The sequence below is a fragment of the Artemia franciscana genome, chromosome 8, assembly GCF_032884065.1.
Source record: "Artemia franciscana chromosome 8, ASM3288406v1, whole genome shotgun sequence".
Classification (NCBI taxonomy): Eukaryota; Metazoa; Arthropoda; class Branchiopoda; order Anostraca; family Artemiidae; genus Artemia; species Artemia franciscana.
In genome coordinates, this window is record NC_088870.1 from 25,445,630 (window position 1) to 25,466,637 (window position 21,008).

Sequence of the window (21,008 nt, forward strand, 5' to 3'; positions counted from 1 at the left end):
TACGCTTAACTTGGTCCAGAATTCTGTTTTATTGAGTTGTAAAATTTCTTACTATTTTCCACTTCATTCCAATTTCACTTTCTATGATTTGACTATTGGCTGTTCATTTTTACGTTTAAAAATAAACAAGCCTAAAAATAGGTTGTGGTTGTCTGATTTTAATTTGAATGCAATCATAGTAATCACAACCAGTAAGCTGGTACCACAGCTCAGAAATATGGCCTAAAAATGGTCAACAGTTACATTCTTCTTATTAAGTCCAGTTGCTCTTTGTGGTTAGACTTCTGTAATAATGTACATAATGAATATTAAATAAATAATGCTTGCTGCTCTCGTTGGCAATGAAACTTAAATTGTCGCCATCCGAAAAAATATATTTGTCCATCTGTGCTCAATCTGTAGCTTTTGCGGAAACCTCCCTTATGGGGATCTCAATTTTTCAGTCAATAATGACAAACCTGTGGTAAAAAGATTCGCTATGTTGGACTTTAAGGTACTCTTCTAGATAGAAATCTGTCTTTGTACCACATAGACTTGATAGAAATGAAAGTTCGTACAAGTTCGGATAACTTAGAAAGCTTATACGTATTTTCCCTCGTTTAGCACCGAGAATGGTTTTTATCCTCAAATTAAATAGTACATCGCTTGTTGCCCCATTATATGGATGTTCACTTTTCATTCTTTTCTGAGGCCACTTTCCAAGATTTAATTTAAAGAAGGGAATATTATCATGCACACAGACTCATCGGTAACTAAACAACTGTTGGATCTTAGGTCCCTTTAGTATATATTTAGTACTAGCTATTGGTATGGCGCTTCGCGCCCACCCAAGCCCCCCTCCCCGCGCGCGTAAGTCGTTACGCGCCATTGTAGTTTTGTCCCTGCGTCCCACTTGTGAATATATATATATATATATATATATATATATATATATATATATATATATATATATATATATATATATGTATATATATATATATATATATATGTTTTTAACTACGTAACACTTGCGAATATACAATATTCTTCGCTGTCCCATTGTCTGTGCATATAAATGGATTGTCAGGTTTATCGACTCTTGAACATGCAACCTAATAATTGTCCATGGGAAAACAATCCGTATTCAGATCTATACCGCATTTTTCTAATGATGACCCTTGGGCTTTGTTGATGGTAATTGCTAATCGAATATTCCCTGTGTCCCCGTCGTCATTTATATATCCCCCATGTGCCCTTCCGGCTACTTCTTTGTTAGTGGCTGGATTTATCAATTTAATATTAAAGTGATAGCCGTCGGCTCCATCCCCAAAAATGATAGGATATCGTAGGGCATCGTAGCATCGATGAGTTAAAGCAATTCTTGTCAACTGATTGTTTCGCCTATAAAGAATATTATCTCGAGGTAAGAACTGATCACCGACCATAACGATTGCCACTTTGTTGATAGTTGCGTATCAGTAGGCATCAATTCGATTGCTGTTTTGAACGAAGCACTAAATTGTTATTTTTGTGGAAAAGATGTTGCAACTGGGAAACGATAGTCTTTTCAACGTCGTTTTTTTTTATCATCGGTATCACTTTCAAGTTGTTTGGTTTGTTTTACCTTGGCTTGTCTTTCGTCACTATGAAATACATATCGCCGAACCTTTTTTTTTGTTTTGTTTTAATTAAAATCTGGTAGGCATTGATGACCTTATCCAAGTCAAAATCCCAAACCCAATCATCATTGCTATCATTTTCAATTTTGATACGTTTTGACTCTCGCTGTCCAGGTTGATTTTCATCTAACTGCGCGGTTTTGCGTTCTTTAGCCGCAAGCCTTTTGACATTAACTCTTTGAGCAGCTTCCTTGGCTGTTTCTTCTGCCATTGTAGGATTTATACTAAAATTTCTCTTTGAATTAACTATTTGAGCAGCTTCCTCGGCTCTTCTTCTGTCATTTTAAGATCTATTCTAAAAATTTCTCTTTGAAACGCCTTCATATATACTTATAATGACGTCATGTACAAAGCCTTTGACGTCATATACAAAGCCTTTGACGTCACATACAAACATACAAAATACATACATGGCGTCATAATGCTCAATCCTTATAATGACGTCAGTCGACAAACATGATCAGTCGACAAACATATACATATATATATATGATGTATACTAAATACTCTTTAGTATACATCATTTTAGTTTCGTCAGCTCCGTGGAACCTTTCCAGTGCCCTTAATTGAACTTAATTTGTTTCTGATCTTTATATCATCTCCCAAGTTTGTATGGATTTAAAGTTCCTCCTACTCCCTCTGTAAGATCTACTTTTTAATCCCTTAATTGTGTATCATATTATTTGGAACCCGGTTGCTGCGTCAGCTCATAGGTGTCACTCTTTTACGGCTTAAAAAAAAATATATATAAATTCTCTCGACTTCGATAATTTTTCTTCTTTGTTTCTTTCTGGTGTTGATTTATGCTTTTTTTTTTTCTTTTATGCCTCTTTTTGTAGTTTTAATATTATATTCAAGGTGATTGTAGTTTCTCTTATTACGTTCCCTGCTGTCTTACTGGCCATAGAATTTTGTAAGGAGTGATGCTTCTTTACTTTTTTTGTGAAATAAATGGGTTGATTGATTGCAGTCTTATTATGTTTCTTTTATAAATAATTTTGTTTTTTAGATAACAAACGCCGAATTTATGATCAGTATGGTAAAGAGGGTCTTAGTGGTAGTGCTGGTGCTGGACCTCGTTCTCGAGCTCGTCAAGATCCATTTGCAGATCTGTTCGATGATCCCTTTGCTGGTTTCTTCACTGGATTTACATTCCGGGACCCCGAAGATGTATTTAGGGAATTTTTCAAAGATGATCCGTTTGATGACTTTTTTGGAGGAAGTATGTTTGGAGGAAGTATGTTCGGAGGTAAATGTTCATTTTAAATTTGGACTTTTTTCTTTCTTGTTTTTTTTTCTACTAATGTCCTGCAGTTAATCTTTTCAAGTTTTGATCCCCTTTCTCTGTCAAACCTTCCTCGAACTTTATTCCTAAAATTGAGATGGAAAAGAAACGAGCCATTTCTTTTTTATAGGAATTGGAGATAGAAATCTAGAATCCTGAAACCCAAGTCTAATTCTCGTATTTTTTTTATAAAGATAAAATGAATATAACAGTTTTTGTCTATTTGTCAAAATTTTCTTTTTCTTCGCTTCGATCTTAAGCGCAATAGGTATGCTCTTAGCCAAACACCACGGAGCCAAGCGCTTTTTAGAAATACTCTCTCTCTCTCTCTCTCTCTCTCTCTCTCTCTCTCTCTCTCTCTCTCTCTCTCTCTCTCTCTCTCTCTCTCTCTCTCTCTCTCTCTCTCTCTCTCTCTTTCTCTTTCTTTCTCTTTCTTTCTCTTTCTTTCTCTTTCTTTCTTTCTCTCTCATCCCCTCTCCATTGCTCTTTCTGAATATAAATCTCCTTCTGAACGATCAGGTATACCAGTAACTATTAAATTGTCACTTCTTATATGCTAGGAATATTTATTATTATTATGTTCCATCATGAAGAGTAATGCTATTTACGTTCATAGTTGGTTTTCGGTCTTTTCTGTTCTAATAAATGCTCTATTTATTCTCTGAAGACCCAGCTCTAAATTACAGAGTCGACTCAGCTCTAAATGGGTACCTGGAGAAATCTGGGGAAGGTAAACAGGAAGGGTGTGCGAAAGTACAGGATGGCTGGCCCCCAACCCCCCATTGCACTTCCTGGCTGAAGGACCAAGAAACGGAGATCAGCACCGCCGGTACGGACTGTAAAGTCTAATGCCGTATCCTTTACCTTTTTCCTTTACCTTACCTCTATTTATTCTTTGTCTAAATCATTAGTTACTTTTCTAAGATACTCATTGATTTTCTTTTTCAAGGTCCTCGCAGGAGTCGTGGAAATCAGGTGGCCCAACCCTCAATTTTCTCTTCATTTGGTTTCGGACTTAGCCCATTTGGTAACATGGGTATGGGAATGAGTCCCTTTGACATGCTGGAGAATGGTGGAGGAGGAGGAAGTGGTGGATTTTTCTCATCCACTACATTTGGCTCAGCTGGTGGAGGAAGACAGAGCTCCACATCAACTAGGATAATGGGAAACAAGAAAATCGTCACTCAAAAGTAAGTCATTGTTTCATCTATTTTATACGGTACGACTCATGACCAATATCCTTATATTATATTGCGCCAAATCTTAGGTTGATTGATGCAAATATTTGACGCTAAGGAGAATAGTATTGGGAAACAGAAACCCATGTAAATTTTTTCATCTGAAAGAACTAAAATTTTCTTTGAAGCTTGCTTGTAGAAGTTTATTTAAGATTTTTCGGGGCACAAGTAACAAATAAAGGTGCAAAGAATAGCTGAATTTTCATTACTCATCATTTCTTTTATTTATTTATTTATCTATTTATTATTACGAATAGCGGTAAGCATCAATGCTTGTCGCAAAAACACAAAAATGCAAAATCATAATACTAATCTAAAGTAAATTGGCAACGACAAACTAAACAGCAAAAACTTCTAAATAACACGACACTACACAACACAACAAAAGCGTTTAGATAAAAAGGCGTATTTACTAATGGGCTCTTGAAAATTCGAACACTCTCTGCTTCGAAAACCTCCAAAGGCAAGCCATTCCATGGTCCGGCAACTCTACTAACGAAAGATAATTGACCAATTTTTTCAGTGGTTTTGGGGTGATATAATTTATAATCATGCTGACGAGTAGAGTGATAATGGCTAAATTTAAAAAATAAATTTGGATCAACATCATCCACTCCTTTAATTATACGAAACACATATCTCAAAATGAAGAATTGTTAAGCAAAATTAAGATCTCATAAGTATTGAATCCAAGTCCTAAAGAACTTCAGTTTTTGATAATTATTCTATTATTATTTATTTTTCATCCACACTGTACAATAATATAATAAGTGGAGTAATACATAAAAAAAACACGTGCAAATACTAATAGAAATGCTAATACTAATGCTAATAATCACATATAGCAAATACAAATAGAAAACGCTTATAGAGCACATAAAAAAACAAAAAGAAATTGAAAGAAGCTAATTTTGCGATGATGCAGCTAATTTTAGTTTTACTGTAATATCAGGAACAAGAAATTTTCGTATGAGAACCTTACTGGTGCAAGACCTACAGCAGGACCTAATTATGGTTTGTTGATGCGATGCCACATTGGAGCAGTTTCCAATATTAATATATTGACTATAGAGTTATTGACATAATTTGATGCAAAGTTTGACTTACTGTGTTTTCAAGGTTAGTAGCACTTGCTATTTTAATGTTGAAATTTCCATCTTTTGATTTTGTATTATTTCTAAAATCTGTCGGTCAAAAAACGATCGCAAATTTTGTTCTCCGATGGCACGATGGTAAGCATGCCCGCTTGTCACATGAGAGACGAGGGTTCAATTCCCGTTTGACTGGATTTATCATGCTGCAGTAATGCACTGCAGGGCCGACGCAAGAACCTTAGTAGTCAAGAAGCGACGTTAATCTGATACAATACGATCGCAAATTCTGTCGGTCTGTCCGTCTGTCGGTCCCGGTTTTGCTACTTTAGGCACTTCCAGGTTAGCTAGGACGATGAAATTTGGCAGGCGTATCAGGGACCGGACCAGATTAAATTAGAAATAGTCGTTTTCCCGATTTGACCACCTGGGGGGGGAGTGGGGGGCCGGTTAATTCGGAAAAAAATAGAAAGAATGAAGTATTTTTAACTTACAAACGAGTGATGGGATCTTAATGAAATTTGGTACTTGGAAGAATATCGTGTCTCGGAGCTTTTGTTTTAAATCACGACCAAATCCGGTGACATTGGGAGGATTTGGAGGGGGGACATAAAATCTTGGAAAACGCTTAGAGTGGAGGGGTCGGGAGGAAACTTCGTGGGAAAAAATAAGCAGAAGTCCTAGATACGTTATTGACATAAGTGGATTGGATCTGCTCTGTTTGGGAGAGTTGGGGGGGGGGTAATTCTGAAAAATTAGAAAAAATGAGGTATTTTTAACTGACAAACATGTGATCAGATCTTAATGAAATTTGAAGTTGGGAAGGATATCATGCCTCAGGGCTCTTAATTTAAATTCCGACCGGATCTAGTGACGTTGGGGGGATTTGGGGGGGGGGACCTAAAATCTTGGAAAACGCTTAGATTGGAAGGATCGGGATGAAACTTGGTGGGAAAAATAAGCACAAGTCCTAGATACGTGATTGACATAATCGGAACGGATCAGCTCTTTTTGGGGTAGTTGGGGGGGGGGGGGTTAATCCTGAAAAATAAGAAAAATGAAGTATTTTTGACTGATGAACGGGTGATCAGATCTCAATGAATTTTGATATTTAGAAGGATATCGTGTCTCAGAGCTCTCATTTTAAATCACGGCTGGATCCGGTGACATTGTAGGGAGTTGGGAGGGGGGACCTTAAATCTTGGAAAACGCTTAGAGTGGAGGGATCGGGATAAAACTTGATGGGGAAAATAAGCAAAAGTCCTAGATACGTGATTGACATAATTGGAGCGAATCCGCTCTATTTGGGGAAGTTGAGGGGGGGGTAAATCTGGAAAATTAGAAAAAATGGCGTATTTTTAACTTACGAAGGAATGGTCGGATCTTAATGAAACTTCATATTTAGAAGGAACTCGTAACTCAGATCCCTTATTTTAAATTCCGACTGAAACCAGCGTCATAGGGGGGGGGGGAAATCTTGAGTGGAGAGATCAGGGTGAAACTGGGTGGGAAGAATAAAAACAAGTTCAAGATACGTGACTGACATAGCCGGACCGGATCCGCTCTCTTTGGTGGAGTTGGGGAGGGGGGAATAATTCGGAATAATTAAAAAAAATAGGTATTTGTAACTTACGAACGGGTGATCGGATCTTGATGAAATTTGATATTTAGAAGGATCTTGTGCTTTAGAGCTCTTATTTTAAATTCCGACCAGATCCTGAGACATTGGGGGGATTTGGAGGGGGGAAACCGGAATTCTTGGAAAACGTGAAAATTGGGGCATCTTTATCTTACGAATAGGTGATCGCACCTTAATGAAACTTGATATAAAGAAGGATCTTTTGTCTCAGAGGCTCCATTTGCGACTCGAATTGGATCCGGGGACATGAGGTTTGGAGGGGGAAAACAGAAATCTTGGAAAACGCTTAGAGTGGAGGGATTGGGATGAGACTTGATGGGAAGAATAAGCACAAGTTCTAGATACGTGACTGACATAATTGTAACGGATCCGTTCTCTTTGGAGGAGCTGGGGGGGGTGTTAACTTGGAAAAATTAGACAAATCGAGGTATTTTTAACTTAAGAGCGGGTGACCGGATCTTAATAAAATTTGATAATAAGAAGGAACTTGTGTCTCAGAGCTCTTATTTCAAATCTCAACCAGATCTGTTGACATTGGGGGGAGTTGGGAGGGGGCAATCGGAAATCTTGGAAAACGTTTAGAGTGGAGGGATCGGGATGAAACTTGGTGGGTAGAATAAGCAAATGTTATAGTTACGTGACTGACGTAATCGTACTGGATTTGCTCTCTTTGGAGGATCTAGGGGGTGGGGTTCAGTGTTTTGGCGAGTGTGGTGCTTCTGGACGTGCTAGGACGATGACAATTGGTAGGCGTGTCAGGGAGCTGCACAAATTCTCTTGATAAAGTCGTTTTCCCCGATTCGACCACCTTGGGGGCTGAAAGGAGAGGAAAAATTAGAATAAAGGAGGTATTTATAACTTACGAGTGGGTGATCGGTTCTTAATGAATTTTGATATTTGGAAGGACATCGTGACTCAGAGCTCTTGTTTTAAATCCCGACCGGCTTTAAGCCTCTGATTTTCCTTTTAAATCAATCTATTGATTCTTAGAATTTTGCTAGAACTCATACCTTATGAGCTCTTGGCTATTCCGGCCCCGTCACAAGTGGCATATGAGGTCTTAGCTCTTGTTTTTTTGTGTATTCCATTAAAGAAAAGGGTAAACTAGATACTGTTACATTTGTTTTCTTTGAACCTGGAAATAGTTTTATTATTATTAATACTTTTATTATTATTATTATACTTTTTATTATTATTATTATTATTTTTATTATTATTAATAGTTTTATTAATACTTTATCGATGAGTTTATACAAAACTAAATATTGAAAACAAAATTTATTAATTTAAAAAAAAATAATAATTTAAGAACTAATGAAATTACAGTTTAAGTTGTTTTTAGTTGTAGAATTCATTTTTCAAAATCACGATCTAAATATTATGTGATTGACGAGCTTGTGAACCGCGAGGCATTATCTAACTTATTGGCGCAAGATGATTTTTTGGGGAAAATTACTCCAGAACTGCTCTTTAACAATATTTGTTGGTAGTTTTGTTCTTATGATATCGATTTGTTTAAATCTTTGTCATCTCTCAGTCATCTTAGAAGGTGAAAATTAAAAAACAAATTCTTTGGAATTTTGACCAGCTTTCTGGGAGTAGTGATTGAATGTTGGATGTTATCATCTTCAAAAGTCCGAAGAATTTTCTTTTCCCGACATTTCAGCATGAATCTCTCTTCCTTTTCTTCTTGTAAAAGAAATACCTTTTTCTATGAACGTTTATGTGTGTTATATTTTCAGCTTTTCAAGCTTTGCTAAAACCACTTTACACCTATATCTGCTAGATGGTTAGATGAGTCGTATTAACATAAATGGGTTTTGCATCAGAATGGAAAAGATTCTAAATTTTTTTATTGCCATTTCTTGTGCTTATTTTCAGCCGGGTTGTGTTTACTCAGCCAAAAACATTCAAAAATATTATAGCCAAAAATATTATTGATAGTGAAGTTGTTCTCTTGTCTTTTTTTTGCAGTCATTCAGTTTGAAAGGGCTGGTCGTAGAAACTTGGGATGGTGCTCACTCGATCAGAAAATGAATTTTTTTGCGCCCTTTGAGGAGCTAAAAGTTAGTGAAGAGTAAAAATTCCCCTTATCATGTCTTTTTTGCAACTTGGCACTCCCGTTACCCCCCCCCCGCCATGATATTGACTCAGAATTTTGGGATTGTCATTGTTCAGAATAGACGGAAAATCTAAGAAGTGTGCCTCTTCGCTCAGCATGACCGCCTAAGAATGCCGTTCAATACTAAATATTTTTAAATAACCCTCAAAGTCTCAGGGGCAATCACCCTAAGCTCTGTAAATTACACATTGTTCATAGGTAGTTTTTAGCAGATCTTGACTGTCTGATCGGCTTTAAATTCTTTGAGATCAATCTTTAGGCCATTATTTCCCAAACTTTTCAAGGGTATTCTCCTGAAACGACCCATGTACTTCAGTACATCTAAAGACGTCATTGTGCACCCGTTATCTCAAATATCTTGAGAACTGCTTGGGATCGAAGTGAAACTTTCATGGAGTGTTGAAGGGAAGGCAAGTGGATTCGTTTTTCGATGGGATGAGGGTTAAAAGTTTTTGGGGGCCGACTTAAAATCTTTTAGGGCGTGTTTGGGAGTGGTTAAGGGGATTTAGGATTTTGTGTTATGGGGAAGGGGGATGAGAGGACCAAAAAGTCTCGTCGTCGATCCGCTGAAAAAATTTTTGCTTTAAGCTATTGTGAAATTTAAAATATGTTAACATTCAAGTCGTAGGTAATTCGAAACACAGTAAATGTTCCCAGATTACTGAAATGTCGCAGCTGCGATATCTTAGGAACGGGTTTTTCAAATTTTGTGGGGGGGGGGGAGAGGATGAAAATTTTAAACTTACCTATGCCTTGAAGCAGTCATCTGTAAGTCTCTGGGCTGACATCGCCCTACTAAAAAAAAAAAAGATTAGGATTGCGGCAGCTGCCTCACGAATTGTTTTCGGAGCAACCAAGCGACCAATAATTTCTTGACCAGTGACGACGAAATTTTGGATCGACTTGTAACTTATATTCGTAAGTCCTTGGGTCTAAAGATTTCAAAGCACACAAAACAAAATTGAGAAGATTATTCGTTTGCTGGGGGAAAAAGCGACCAAACTTGTTTTTCTTCCGAACAGCTTGAAACTTATATCCCTAAATCTCTGGTTTAAGTCAACCCTATTGCACAGGAAACAATTGAGACAAATTTCACTAGCCTTAAAATGGGCCGACGGTCTTTTTTTCTTTCAATCATCCAGGACCAGAGCCTAGACCAAAAAAGACTTGCTGGATTTGATTTTTTTTTTTTACAGAGATCCTAAACCAAATTGACTAGAAGATTTGTGACGCCTAAAAACGTATTCTTGATAAAACGATAAACTTTGCATCCTTTGTCGCCCTGGAAATTATATGTTTAAATCTGGACCAAGTTGACTCTCATACAGAAAAAAGAGTTTAAACTAATTCTCGCTGTATCTTTTTGTGACGTCTGAGAAATTTGTTTCGTGCTTGGTCACCTTGAAACCTACAAGGTTTGAAGGCCATTTAGACCTCAGTTAAGACAAAACTTGTTGAAAGAGAATTAGGTGTATCAATTTGTGACACCCGAAACTGGGGAATACATTTTGTCTTTTCTGATTAGCTATAAGACATGTGGACTGGACCAAGGGAACTCCTTTGTTCCAGCGAATAAAAAAAAAGTAGTAACAATTCTCGACGCAAGAACATGGAATTTACAGGATGTGTAGGCAAGGACAAGGGTACTTTGATCAAAGACCAAAATAATAATGAAAAATTCGGCTGTAGGCCTATCGACTGGTAACGCAAAAAATTTGAAGAGTCTTTTTTCACCGACCCGCTTGAAACTTCTGGGCATGTAGGCAGGACCACGGGAACCTCAGTGAAAAAGAAAAATTGTTGAAACAAATTCTGCTGTATTGATTTGTAAAATTACGCAGAAGCAGCAGCAATGGCATAGTAGGAAGTGATTGGAATAGGAAGTATTGTTGAGTTGTATTGCTATGTACATTTGATTCCACTTCAATTTTTAAACAATTTGTAAAATCTGCACAATTTTCGGCAATAAAATCAGTAGATGGCTCTTAGTCTGAGCAATCTGCCGAAAAGCGTTTCGATATATTCTCATTTTGATGGGAGATAGATGGATGAAGACTGTTGGGAGATGTTCCGAAAAAAAAATCGGCAGAAGTGGGAACACGGGGCATGCATATTATTTCGGTCAGAAGAATCGGATTGGCGAACCCACGCAAGACACAATTGATGATAAGATTGTTACCATAGGAGAATATAAACTATTAATTACTTTTATTTTTTAATCTTTTGAAAGTAAGCTGTTATGTAATTTTACTGTATTATTTTTCAGGGTTATTGAAAATGGCGTCGAAACCGTCACCATTGCTGAAAATGGCATTGTGACATCGAAAACCGTTAATGGCGTCCCTCAAGCACTTGGATACTAATGTAAATTTCTTAAGCGGGGAAAAAATACAGACAAGGGCGAAGTTCACCCTTATGTATAGTTTTTCCTTTACTCTTCGTGGGACTATGAATCCCGTTTATATTTACAACGTAATTGATCTACAACGCAATTTATACAAAACCACGGAATTGGTATAGTTTGTAACAAGTATTTTTATGTACTATAAGAAATATACGTGTTATGTGAAGTGAACAGCATTTTAATATTTTCATCAATGTGGATAACTTCGATGAAGCTAGATTTACTTAGCACGCTGCTGTTAATCCCTATTTTAACTTTGCGGTCCTGAAATGTCGAGATCTTGAATAAGGGCTATTTTCAAATGTGCAAATGAACATGGGGCAAAATACGAAAGGGGGAGAGGGGGGAGTGTAAGGGTATTGACTTTCCAATGATTCATTAAGGATGTTGAGCCATCTTTTGAGAAGAAAAAGGCTTGAGGTGTTTTTAAATATATTTTGATAAGGTCTAAAATGGCGAACTCCGCTGTCTAAGGAATTGAAAACTTTGTGTACATGTACAAGCATATGCACTTTGCGCGGGGGCGAAATGTTTTTAGCAAAAGGAATGCGTCTGATGTCTTAAAAAGCTGTCGTAATTTTGGTGTGTTTTCAAATGCATTTGTTTGTGATGTATTGTTTCTAAGTGATTTTAAGATGAAGGTTCTTGGACTTATCTTAGGAGGAGGATGCATTAATCTGTGTGTAAGTATGGCTATCTGCATCTGGGGTCTTGTAATTGTTATAAGGATATCAGTAGTTTACTTGAGGTAAAATAATTGAAAACCAGATGCACTCTTGCCCTTGTCATACTGAACTATTGATGAATGTGATGAGTTTCACTGAGATTGATTGGAAAATGATTAAAAATCACAAAATCCAGTTAAGTTCGGTTGAAAAAAAAACTTTGTTGATAGTGTTTAAAAGAAAGATCTCCGTACATTAATATTGCACAGTATAGGATTGATTCAATAGTATGTATTGCTTTATTTGCTTAACTTTATTGTTATTAACAGTTTATTTTTAAATTCGTAGAGCTTGTTTCAGTATATTTGGATTACTTATCTGATTAAAAAGATTACCTATCCTCAGCGTTTTAGGTGCAAACATGATGTCCCGGATTGTAAAGGCTAGTATGCCGGAACTTCAGGTAAATGTCATATAATTTTCCAAAGGTAATGGGTGTGACAATGCCTTTCGTTGTCTGTTTCACCCGAACATTTATATTGAGGTGTTTGGGGACAAATTGCATCTGATGAACATCAAGGAAATCTGGGGAATAAATTACACCTGGGGAAAAGTTGAAGTTACTCTTGATAAGTAATGCTTGTGAAGCTGAAACACTTTCTTCAATTCTGCAATTCACATTAATTTAGCATGCGTTTAAACATCGCCTACTAGTACCCACTTTGTCTTAGATGTAATTGTATTGTTACGTGCTTCTATAAACAAAAAAAATCGTATGCAATTTTTAAACAAAAATATTTAGGATGTCTCAAAAGTATTTACCCCGTTGACAATCTAAGAGTAACTGGCTATTTGGTTTTTATTGCATACTACGAAAATGATTTAATAGTATATAGCAAAGATTCTGTTTAATAAAATGTGTAGGCTAAGTGTAATGCGCATAGATATACAGTAATAAATATTAATAGAGACATGAATTTATGCGTCTCAATTTTGTAGTTTCTTAGACCTGAGAATTTTGGTGGTTGATGCTAAACTAGTTTTACTAATTGCCAAAATTGTATATTGTCAAAGAAGACAAAGTTTGCTCTCGAAGCTCGCTAATCATGAAAAGAAAATTGGGTAGTGAATGTGTATTCTCTTGTGATAAAAAGTTTATAAAACTCATGTAGGAACCTTTTTTATGAGAAAATGGAATCTCGACAACTGAATTTATTTATTTAAAAACGTTTGAATGTGCTCAAACTCGACGTCTTAATTTGGAGCTGGTACTAAGGAACAGTGACATTAAATATGCTTTCATAATAAAGGTCATAATTTTTTTAAAGATAATCGTAAATTTTTACTTGATCTGTACAAAATTTTGATATATTCTATGTAATCCACGTAGAATCAATTTCTGCATCCCTACAAATGGTAAATGAGTTCAAGAAGAAAATATCTTCTTCTGCAATTTAATTTTATTATTCTTATCGTTACAGATGGTTGTATTTTAAATGTTTCAAAAGCCGAATTAAATCTTCTTTTTTTAGGTGGAATACCGATACACCTCCCAACTCTATATTATATTGATATATTTCATCACAATTAAGATTGTTTCCCAAAGAACAATGCTAAAATGATCCTTTGAAACCAATGTTACTATGCAAAATTGCACTTAAACCCAACTCATAACCAAACATATATGACATTAGCCCATTTAAATTTGTTTAACTTGTAAAATTTGCAAGTTCTACTGTTGGACAACCTGTTTTTCAGGTTTAAGGATGTCAAAATTCGGAAAAAAGAAAATTTGAATCCTGCTTGTTTTTATGTTTTGCCTTCTTTCTCTTTTTCTAAATCTTCACTATCGGAAATATTGTTCCGTACCGAGACGTGTAAGAGTAATTGAAACTTCTGCGAAGATTAGATCAAAATTTACCGATCAGGTTTGCACCGGAATCGAATTGGAGTATGTAAAAGACTTTAGCCTCTTTATCAGTTACTAAATTGGAAAGAAAGAACAATAAAATATGCGAATAAGCATTTTTTAAGTAATACGGTTCTATTTAATTGTTAAGCTTCCATTCTTCCTTCATTTATTTCTATGGCATCCTTATTTTTCATATCAGCAGGATTATGGAAATGGTAGTCATTGTACCTAGCCATAAAAGAAAGAGAATGAAGTACCGTTCCAGACGGAAGAACATTTGGCTAGTGTGTATCAATTAGACTTTTTGTGGGAAATCAGTACACTCCAATTCTCCCTTTCACTCTCTTTCTCTCCGAATTCTTCTCGTTCTTTCTCTTTGTTTTTCTACTTGAAAAGATCAGTCTCATTGTAATTTCTGTTGACCCTGAATTAACAATTGTTTTAAACTGCTAAATAGTAATAATTAAAACTAGAAAGAGGCAAAATTGTATACAGGTGTCTAATATATTGCCACGGGCATGAATGACCCTTAAGGTATTTAGATGTGTCGTGACCGAAAATACTAATGACCCTACAGAAATTTTTCGAATTAATTGCAATTATTCAGAATGGAGAATAATTGTTATGTGACATTTACGGGATTTCTCACCTTAAATGCTATTAAATAGGGTAGTATTACTTCAAACTCGGAAGATATATATATATATATATATATATATATATATATATATATATATATATATATAAGGGATGCGTCTTTCAAGCATGAGGAAGTGAAAGAAGTGAAAACAGTATCTCTCGTGGATTGTATCTAACGGTTGAATTTTAAGAGGTGTGGAGATTTACTTCGTAGGAGATATAGAAGGACGACCATCATTCGATGACAGACCTAACGGGTGGTCCCCCTTCCTTACTCTGGGTATAATTTATTTTCGTCCGTCTCTCACATAATACAAGTCTTGTCAAACCGAAAATTGGAAGTTGGTTGACCCTACGAGTGAGGGAAACAAACAATCATCCAAAAAGGTTTTTTTCAGTAACCATCTTCAGTTCTGCACAAATAACTTGCAATAGTATGCATAAATACCAAATGACGATGTTTTAAGCGGTCTTCGTGTATTCTTAGGAGGCAGAATGCAACTTAGATAGCTGCTACTCGTGTAAACCCTGTCAATGGGAAATCTAAAATGATCTCGTTTTTATCGCTGTAATTTTTCTTGTCAAACCGAGTACTATAATGTCTTTGGCTGTGGGGGTTCTAGGCGTTTATTCCACAGAAAATAACCCCTCCCCCTATGGAAAATACCCCCAGTAAGGAATAAGGCTTTCTAAAAATGAGAATTTTATTTGAGTTTTGTTTTTTCGTTTTCCGTAGGGGGAAGGAATTTTGGTGCTATTGTATTATACGCCACTCGCTCAAGTTTACGCTATGTAAAACTCGAGAGCAAACCGGTTTCTTCGTTCGTTTCTTTCAGTGTAGCGTGAGACAAGACAAGTGACAGAATAGATGGGAAATATGTAATTTGAGATATATATTTACACATAGGGGGGGGGGGGGGGAATAAAGTATTTGGACAGTTTGGAGCCAGAAAACAATTCTTACTCCAAAATTTGCAGAATAATTGTACCTAATACATTTTGCTTGCGCACCCGCTATATCTTAATATCTAAGAGAGACAAAATGGATCCTCCAGTTGAAAATTCTTTCAATAGGGGCTGAAGATGGCAATACACAGTTTTACTTTCGAAAAACTTGCAGCACATGAGGTAATCCTTAAGAACGCAAAGGCCCCTCCGTTTGTCTGCTAGAAACTGCAAAGCCTCTATCTTTACTTTATTAACTGCAGAGTAAGACTGTGATGAATCGCTCTCATCTTCTGATAATTCGTAGAAACCATCAACTGACAAGTGGCTGGACTTGTCATTTGGATCACTTGTTCTCATCCTTTTAGCCTCCTCAACCAATATTGTTGCAGCTGCTTCTTTCCAGCTGTCGGGGAATATTTTGTTCTTGAACATGGGCGTGCTGCATGTTTCGAGGACGTAGTTTTTGCAGTTTTGGACGGAACTCCCCAGAAAGCTAAACCGCCGCTCAACACCACCCAGTAGTGCGCTAACCAATGGAGCAGTATACTTCACAGACTGCTTGAGTTTCATCACTTTTTTCTGAAGGCTTTTAATTGTCAGGTAACTGCTACCAAAGAAAAATTTTCTTTCAGAATTTTTTTTTTTTTTTGAAAAATCCTTTTCTGCTAAAAAAAAAGTCATTCCATTGAAGCGGAATGTACTTGGGTGAGTACATGAGAATTTATTTGTACTTGAGAGCTTCAAGTACCTATTTATTTTAAGTACCTCAGGAAGAATGTACTTAAGTAGTACTATATATATATATATATATATATATATAGAGAAAGGAAGCATGGCACTACTGAACTGGAATCTGGTCCGTTGCAAATGAATTCAGGTTTTTCCACCTTCAATAAGGTCTGTTCTGGTATCATGACCTTATTCTGTAGAAGCAAAGGCTAATATCAATTGCAGCTGCCTAAAATTGGCAGTAAAACGAGACGTAAAAATATTTAAGACACATTCTCCCACTCGAAGGTTTTATAGAACCTAACTAGGAGTTTTTTTTTTTTTTTTTCACAAGCGCTGCAAATATAAATTGTGAATTCGTTTGCGTAATTGAACAAAATTAGGCTTCGAACATAATTTTTTTGACAATTGACAGAGACAAGTCCCCTTGATAAATAAATTGAGGTTGTATAATAAAATGAACCGAAACCGGGCCCAAGTTTTTTCTTTTGCAGAAGCGAAATTCTTACCTTTTTTTTTCAAGAGATTGGTTACGTAGAATTTAAAAGCTTTTCAAAATGATCTCCGAGCTAAACTTTAGTCGAACTTATCGACAGAGAAGCGTACAATATAAATTGATGGTAATAATTTTTCCCAATTATTTTGGGGATTTCAAAAATACTATGTACACACAGTTTTTTTCCATTTTCAGGATACATATGGAGGAACTGCTGTTTCATATTTCTACCTTTTCTAATGTCAATAAGTTCATCTCCAATCTTTAGTCAGCAAAAACAATTATTTAGTCAGCAAAAAGAGCAAGCTTTTTCCCTAAGAGAAAAGGACTTATACGTAGCACACAACCATGAACAAAAAGTTGTTAATCATACAAATTAGTACAAAAAATTCTTTGTCACTTAAACTGCCCTTTGAAGGACTGCAGGTAATTCCTTCGGCAAAAATAAGGAGTGCCTGGGGAGGGGCAGTTACTTATGGGGAATGTAGTTCAAACAATTACTTTCAACTTAAGTTGCATGGTTGAGTTAATAGCAGCCATTTTCTCAGTAAATATAGAAACATTAAAAAAATAAACCGTTCGACAAAAAAATGCCGGCGAAAATTTTACCTGAACAGCGGCTACTTCTATTGCTGCTGACAACTCATTGCAGCACCGAGGCCAACAACGCTATACACGTTCTTCATCCATCCCATTATTTTCAAGACCTCCTTCTTAACCCCCCCCCCCTCTTCAAGAAGTTCCAATTTCCTTTAACCTCTTCCCATCCACCCCATTTTAGGGTGACCTGCTTTTGGTTTCGCCCAAGAAGGTTGGCCAAAAGGACAATCGTGGGCAATCTTTTATCCGCAGAACATATCCCAGCCATCTCAACCTTTGTCTCATTATAGCCCTAGAACGCGGGATAGAACGAAACTTTTCGTACAGCTTACTGTTTGAAATGTGGTCAGTCAAACGGGTACCCAAAGCAACCCGTAGACAATTCCTATGGAAAACATCTAACAAATGTTCCTCCGTCTTTCGGAGTGCCCACGTTTCAGAGCCATACTTGACCGTTGCCGTAACTATAGACTCTAATATTCGCACCTTTGGTTCGTAGATGTGACTTCTGCTTCCAAACTTCTTTCAACTGTGAAATATCACCCTGCACCTTGGCTATTCTCCTTTTGACATCTTCACTGCATACACCATCGTTAGTAATAATACTATCTAAGTAATTGAAGTTATCCAATTCATTGATCTTTTCTTTACCCAACCTCACTTCATCACCTTCATTTATTCCCAGTATTGGTGACTTGGTCTTCTAAAAATTTATTTTCAAACATATCTTTAGACTCTCAAATCTCAAGAATTCATTCATTTTGCTAACATTTTCATCTAGGACGCTCAAACCATTAGCATAATCGAAGTCTAGGAGAGTTTTACTTTCCCATTTAACTCCCATGCTCTTTCTTAGCCTTTGCCGTTCTCCTTGGACAAAGTCATTCAAAATGAACAATATAAATGAGGATAGAACGTAACCCTGCTTAACGTCTGATTCCATACGAAACTAGCTACTAACCTCATTTCCTACCTTAACTGTAGCAACTTTGTCACGGTTTTGCACGTTCTCAAAATGTTTTGCCCATTCCACTCTTTTAACTTGCCTTTAATTAACTCATCTTTAACTCTTTTCTTATCACTAATTGTGGCCCCATTAATATCAATAACTGGGCCAAGTCCAGATTTACTGTTCTATCTCAAATTTTACATACCTTTTCAACTAGATGCCCTTATTTTTTTGGATTGCTGCTTAAGATTCCACCTTTTTAAATTTTTCGCTTTTGATGAGTTATTGATTTGACTCCCCTCCCCTTCTTCTTCTTCCTGCACTGTGATTTTCTATTATTAGAAGAAAAGAACATAACGTTTTCCTGGTTAAAAACTAACTTTTTTATGACCTGTTCTTTTTTTGGAAACATTTTTGAAGGGTTGTCCCCCCCCCCGCAATTATTTTTGCGGGTGCCCATTAGGCATAATGTATTAATAAGGGCATATATTGCTGAAGCAAGATCCTATCAATAGAATAGTTCATTTGATAAAATAAGATAGATCTTTACTATCTTTACAACAGGGGCAGCCCGAAAGTATAATATCTGGAATCTAAAAAAAAAAAAAAGAAATCGCCATCTCATAACAAAGAGGTATGCAAAGTCTTAAAAATTAGCACTTCAGAGGATCATAATATCAGTACGTCTAAACAGCAAAAAAAATCACACACGATTCACCGGTTAAACGCAACTAAACTACTCCGCAAAAAAATTCAAATTCCGTGATTGAAAGTTCAGCTATAACCCCAGATCTGGTTGAAAACACGACTTGACAGAAGCTCAAATTTTTGTATCACAGAAACGAAAAGGCGACGACTATGTCTACCTAAAAAAAAAAAAAAATTAGCAACGGAGAAATAAAACACATTGATAAGTGAAATACGTGCCCAAGGGTACACCCCCCCTCCTTCCAAACTGGCAAGATCTTCGTGATTGTTCATATAATGTCTTGAAGAATTTGTAGCTTCCAAAATGCACCTCCTTCGAAAATTCTATGTGCATGAATATAGTGAGATCAATAAGAACATAAACATTGATGTTTTCCTGAATACAAGCCTTTTTCTTTGAAATGATGATATGTTGAAAATGCTCTTGCAGTTGCAATCACCCAGGGATTTATAGATTTAATAATATCTGGAATGACGGGTCTATACCCCGCCGCGGAAAAAGTAGGGTAGTATAGTAGCAATACTACTTTTTCATGGCCTAGTAACATTTGCTGACAGATTTTGAAATTTGTTGGCAGATCTGGCAGCTTTTGAAATTCTGTCAAATTCTGCTACTGGTAGCACTGGAACTTTTCCCATACCTGTTTATACCGTTTCCTAAAGCCCTTTTAATGCTTAAAGGAGCTCGTGACATGTGAATGAATGAATGAACCGTTCTTTGTTATCTAGCTAACTCTTATAACATAAAAAAAAACTGCCCAACTTGTTGCCTTCAGTCAGCTAGCCTACATGTGCGTAGAAAATCATAACCATTTTCCCTTGAATGTTTTTCCTACGAGCTAAGCAACTACTGCAGAATGCTGTCCATGTTCTATTTAGGATGCACGGTAGCTTAAGCTTAAAGTAAAATTCTTTTCTGAAAACTTCTTTATTTCCCCGTACCATAACGAGGAATCTAACCTGCCGCTAATACCGTTCTTCAGGGTCAATTGTAGACCTCTTCAAGATCCTTCAGTATTGTGTCAGTATTCTTTTATAAAAGCATTCCTGTCTTTCTTATGGTGTAAACCAGTGGTTTCTAACTTACTATTTTACCACGGCTCCCTTAAAATATTTTTTCATAGCTTCCCTTCAATTTTATAATATAACGCAGACAACAATTTTCAAAAAGAAATAACAACTTTATATTATTGTCTCTTAATGAGGCGACTGTGCTTACCTATTAGCGCAAAGTTAATCAAATCTCGTTGTCAATGATAAGAATACACGATAAGCAAACCTTCTCTACAACGAAACGATCAGGATCTTCCGATTTCATATCAACTAATGCGGAAAATTCTATTTTGCGTAAATAAGATGTCGCGAGCTACAGCAATAATTTTAAAGCTTTACTTAACAAAATATTATATTCGCTTTTAATTTCTGTCCAAAATTAAATTAGAGGTGCATTCTGAAACCTTTGTTTAAAGGCGTATCACAAGATAATCCATTCAAGTTTTCTTTCTCATTACTTGTAAATTCAGATTCGTCATCATTTTGTAAAATTGAGCTCACCAAAGTAATTCAAAAATGAATTAACAAAGCATTCTAGTGTTCAACAAAAAGGTTTTTGTTATGTAAAAAACGCCTAGTTTTCCAAAAATTTCCACCAAATACGCAAGTTCAATAATCATAAGAAAATTACAATTTCTTCTTTAGGTTCAAGTACCCTCTGAATCACTTTTGCATGAAATTGCCAGCGTACTTTACAATAGTACAAATGTAAGATGTAAGCAGCTCCAATACCTTCACACAACTTTGCAAGTAACCTAAATTTTGATGGACTATTTTTGTGTAGTTTATAACAACAGTTATTTCCGTAAAAACGTAGTTATGTTCCTCGCTCATATTTTTTGATTCGAGAGCTGCTCTGTGGAGAATGCAGT

General features: G+C 36.2%; 2 protein-coding genes and 1 long non-coding RNA gene across 9 annotated transcripts in view; 2 read left to right on the forward strand and 1 right to left on the reverse strand.

The window, feature by feature from the left end:
• The window catches only part of LOC136030198 (dnaJ homolog subfamily B member 6-like), a 68,498-nt gene extending 55,419 nt beyond the window's left edge, over positions 1-13,079 (forward strand). For all 6 annotated transcript variants that reach the window (XM_065708963.1, XM_065708966.1, XM_065708962.1 and 3 more), the window contains 3 exons: positions 2,668-2,907; positions 3,893-4,133; positions 11,300-13,079. In XM_065708963.1, the coding sequence (XP_065565035.1) occupies positions 2,668-2,907; positions 3,893-4,133; positions 11,300-11,396 (578 nt within the window). In that variant the 3' untranslated portion in view covers positions 11,397-13,079. The remainder of the gene's footprint in view (positions 1-2,667; positions 2,908-3,892; positions 4,134-11,299) is intronic.
• The window catches only part of LOC136030206 (uncharacterized), a 422,925-nt gene that overhangs the window by 198,240 nt on the left and 203,677 nt on the right, over positions 1-21,008 (forward strand). The gene's annotated exons all lie outside the window — the stretch shown is intronic.
• The window catches only part of LOC136030199 (uncharacterized), a 48,929-nt gene continuing 46,826 nt past the window's right edge, over positions 18,906-21,008 (reverse strand). The window contains exon 9 of one of the 2 annotated variants that reach the window (XM_065708969.1): positions 18,906-19,241. The gene's annotated coding sequence lies outside the window, so the exon portion shown is untranslated. The remainder of the gene's footprint in view (positions 19,242-21,008) is intronic. The other variant, XM_065708968.1, reaches the window with a different exon arrangement.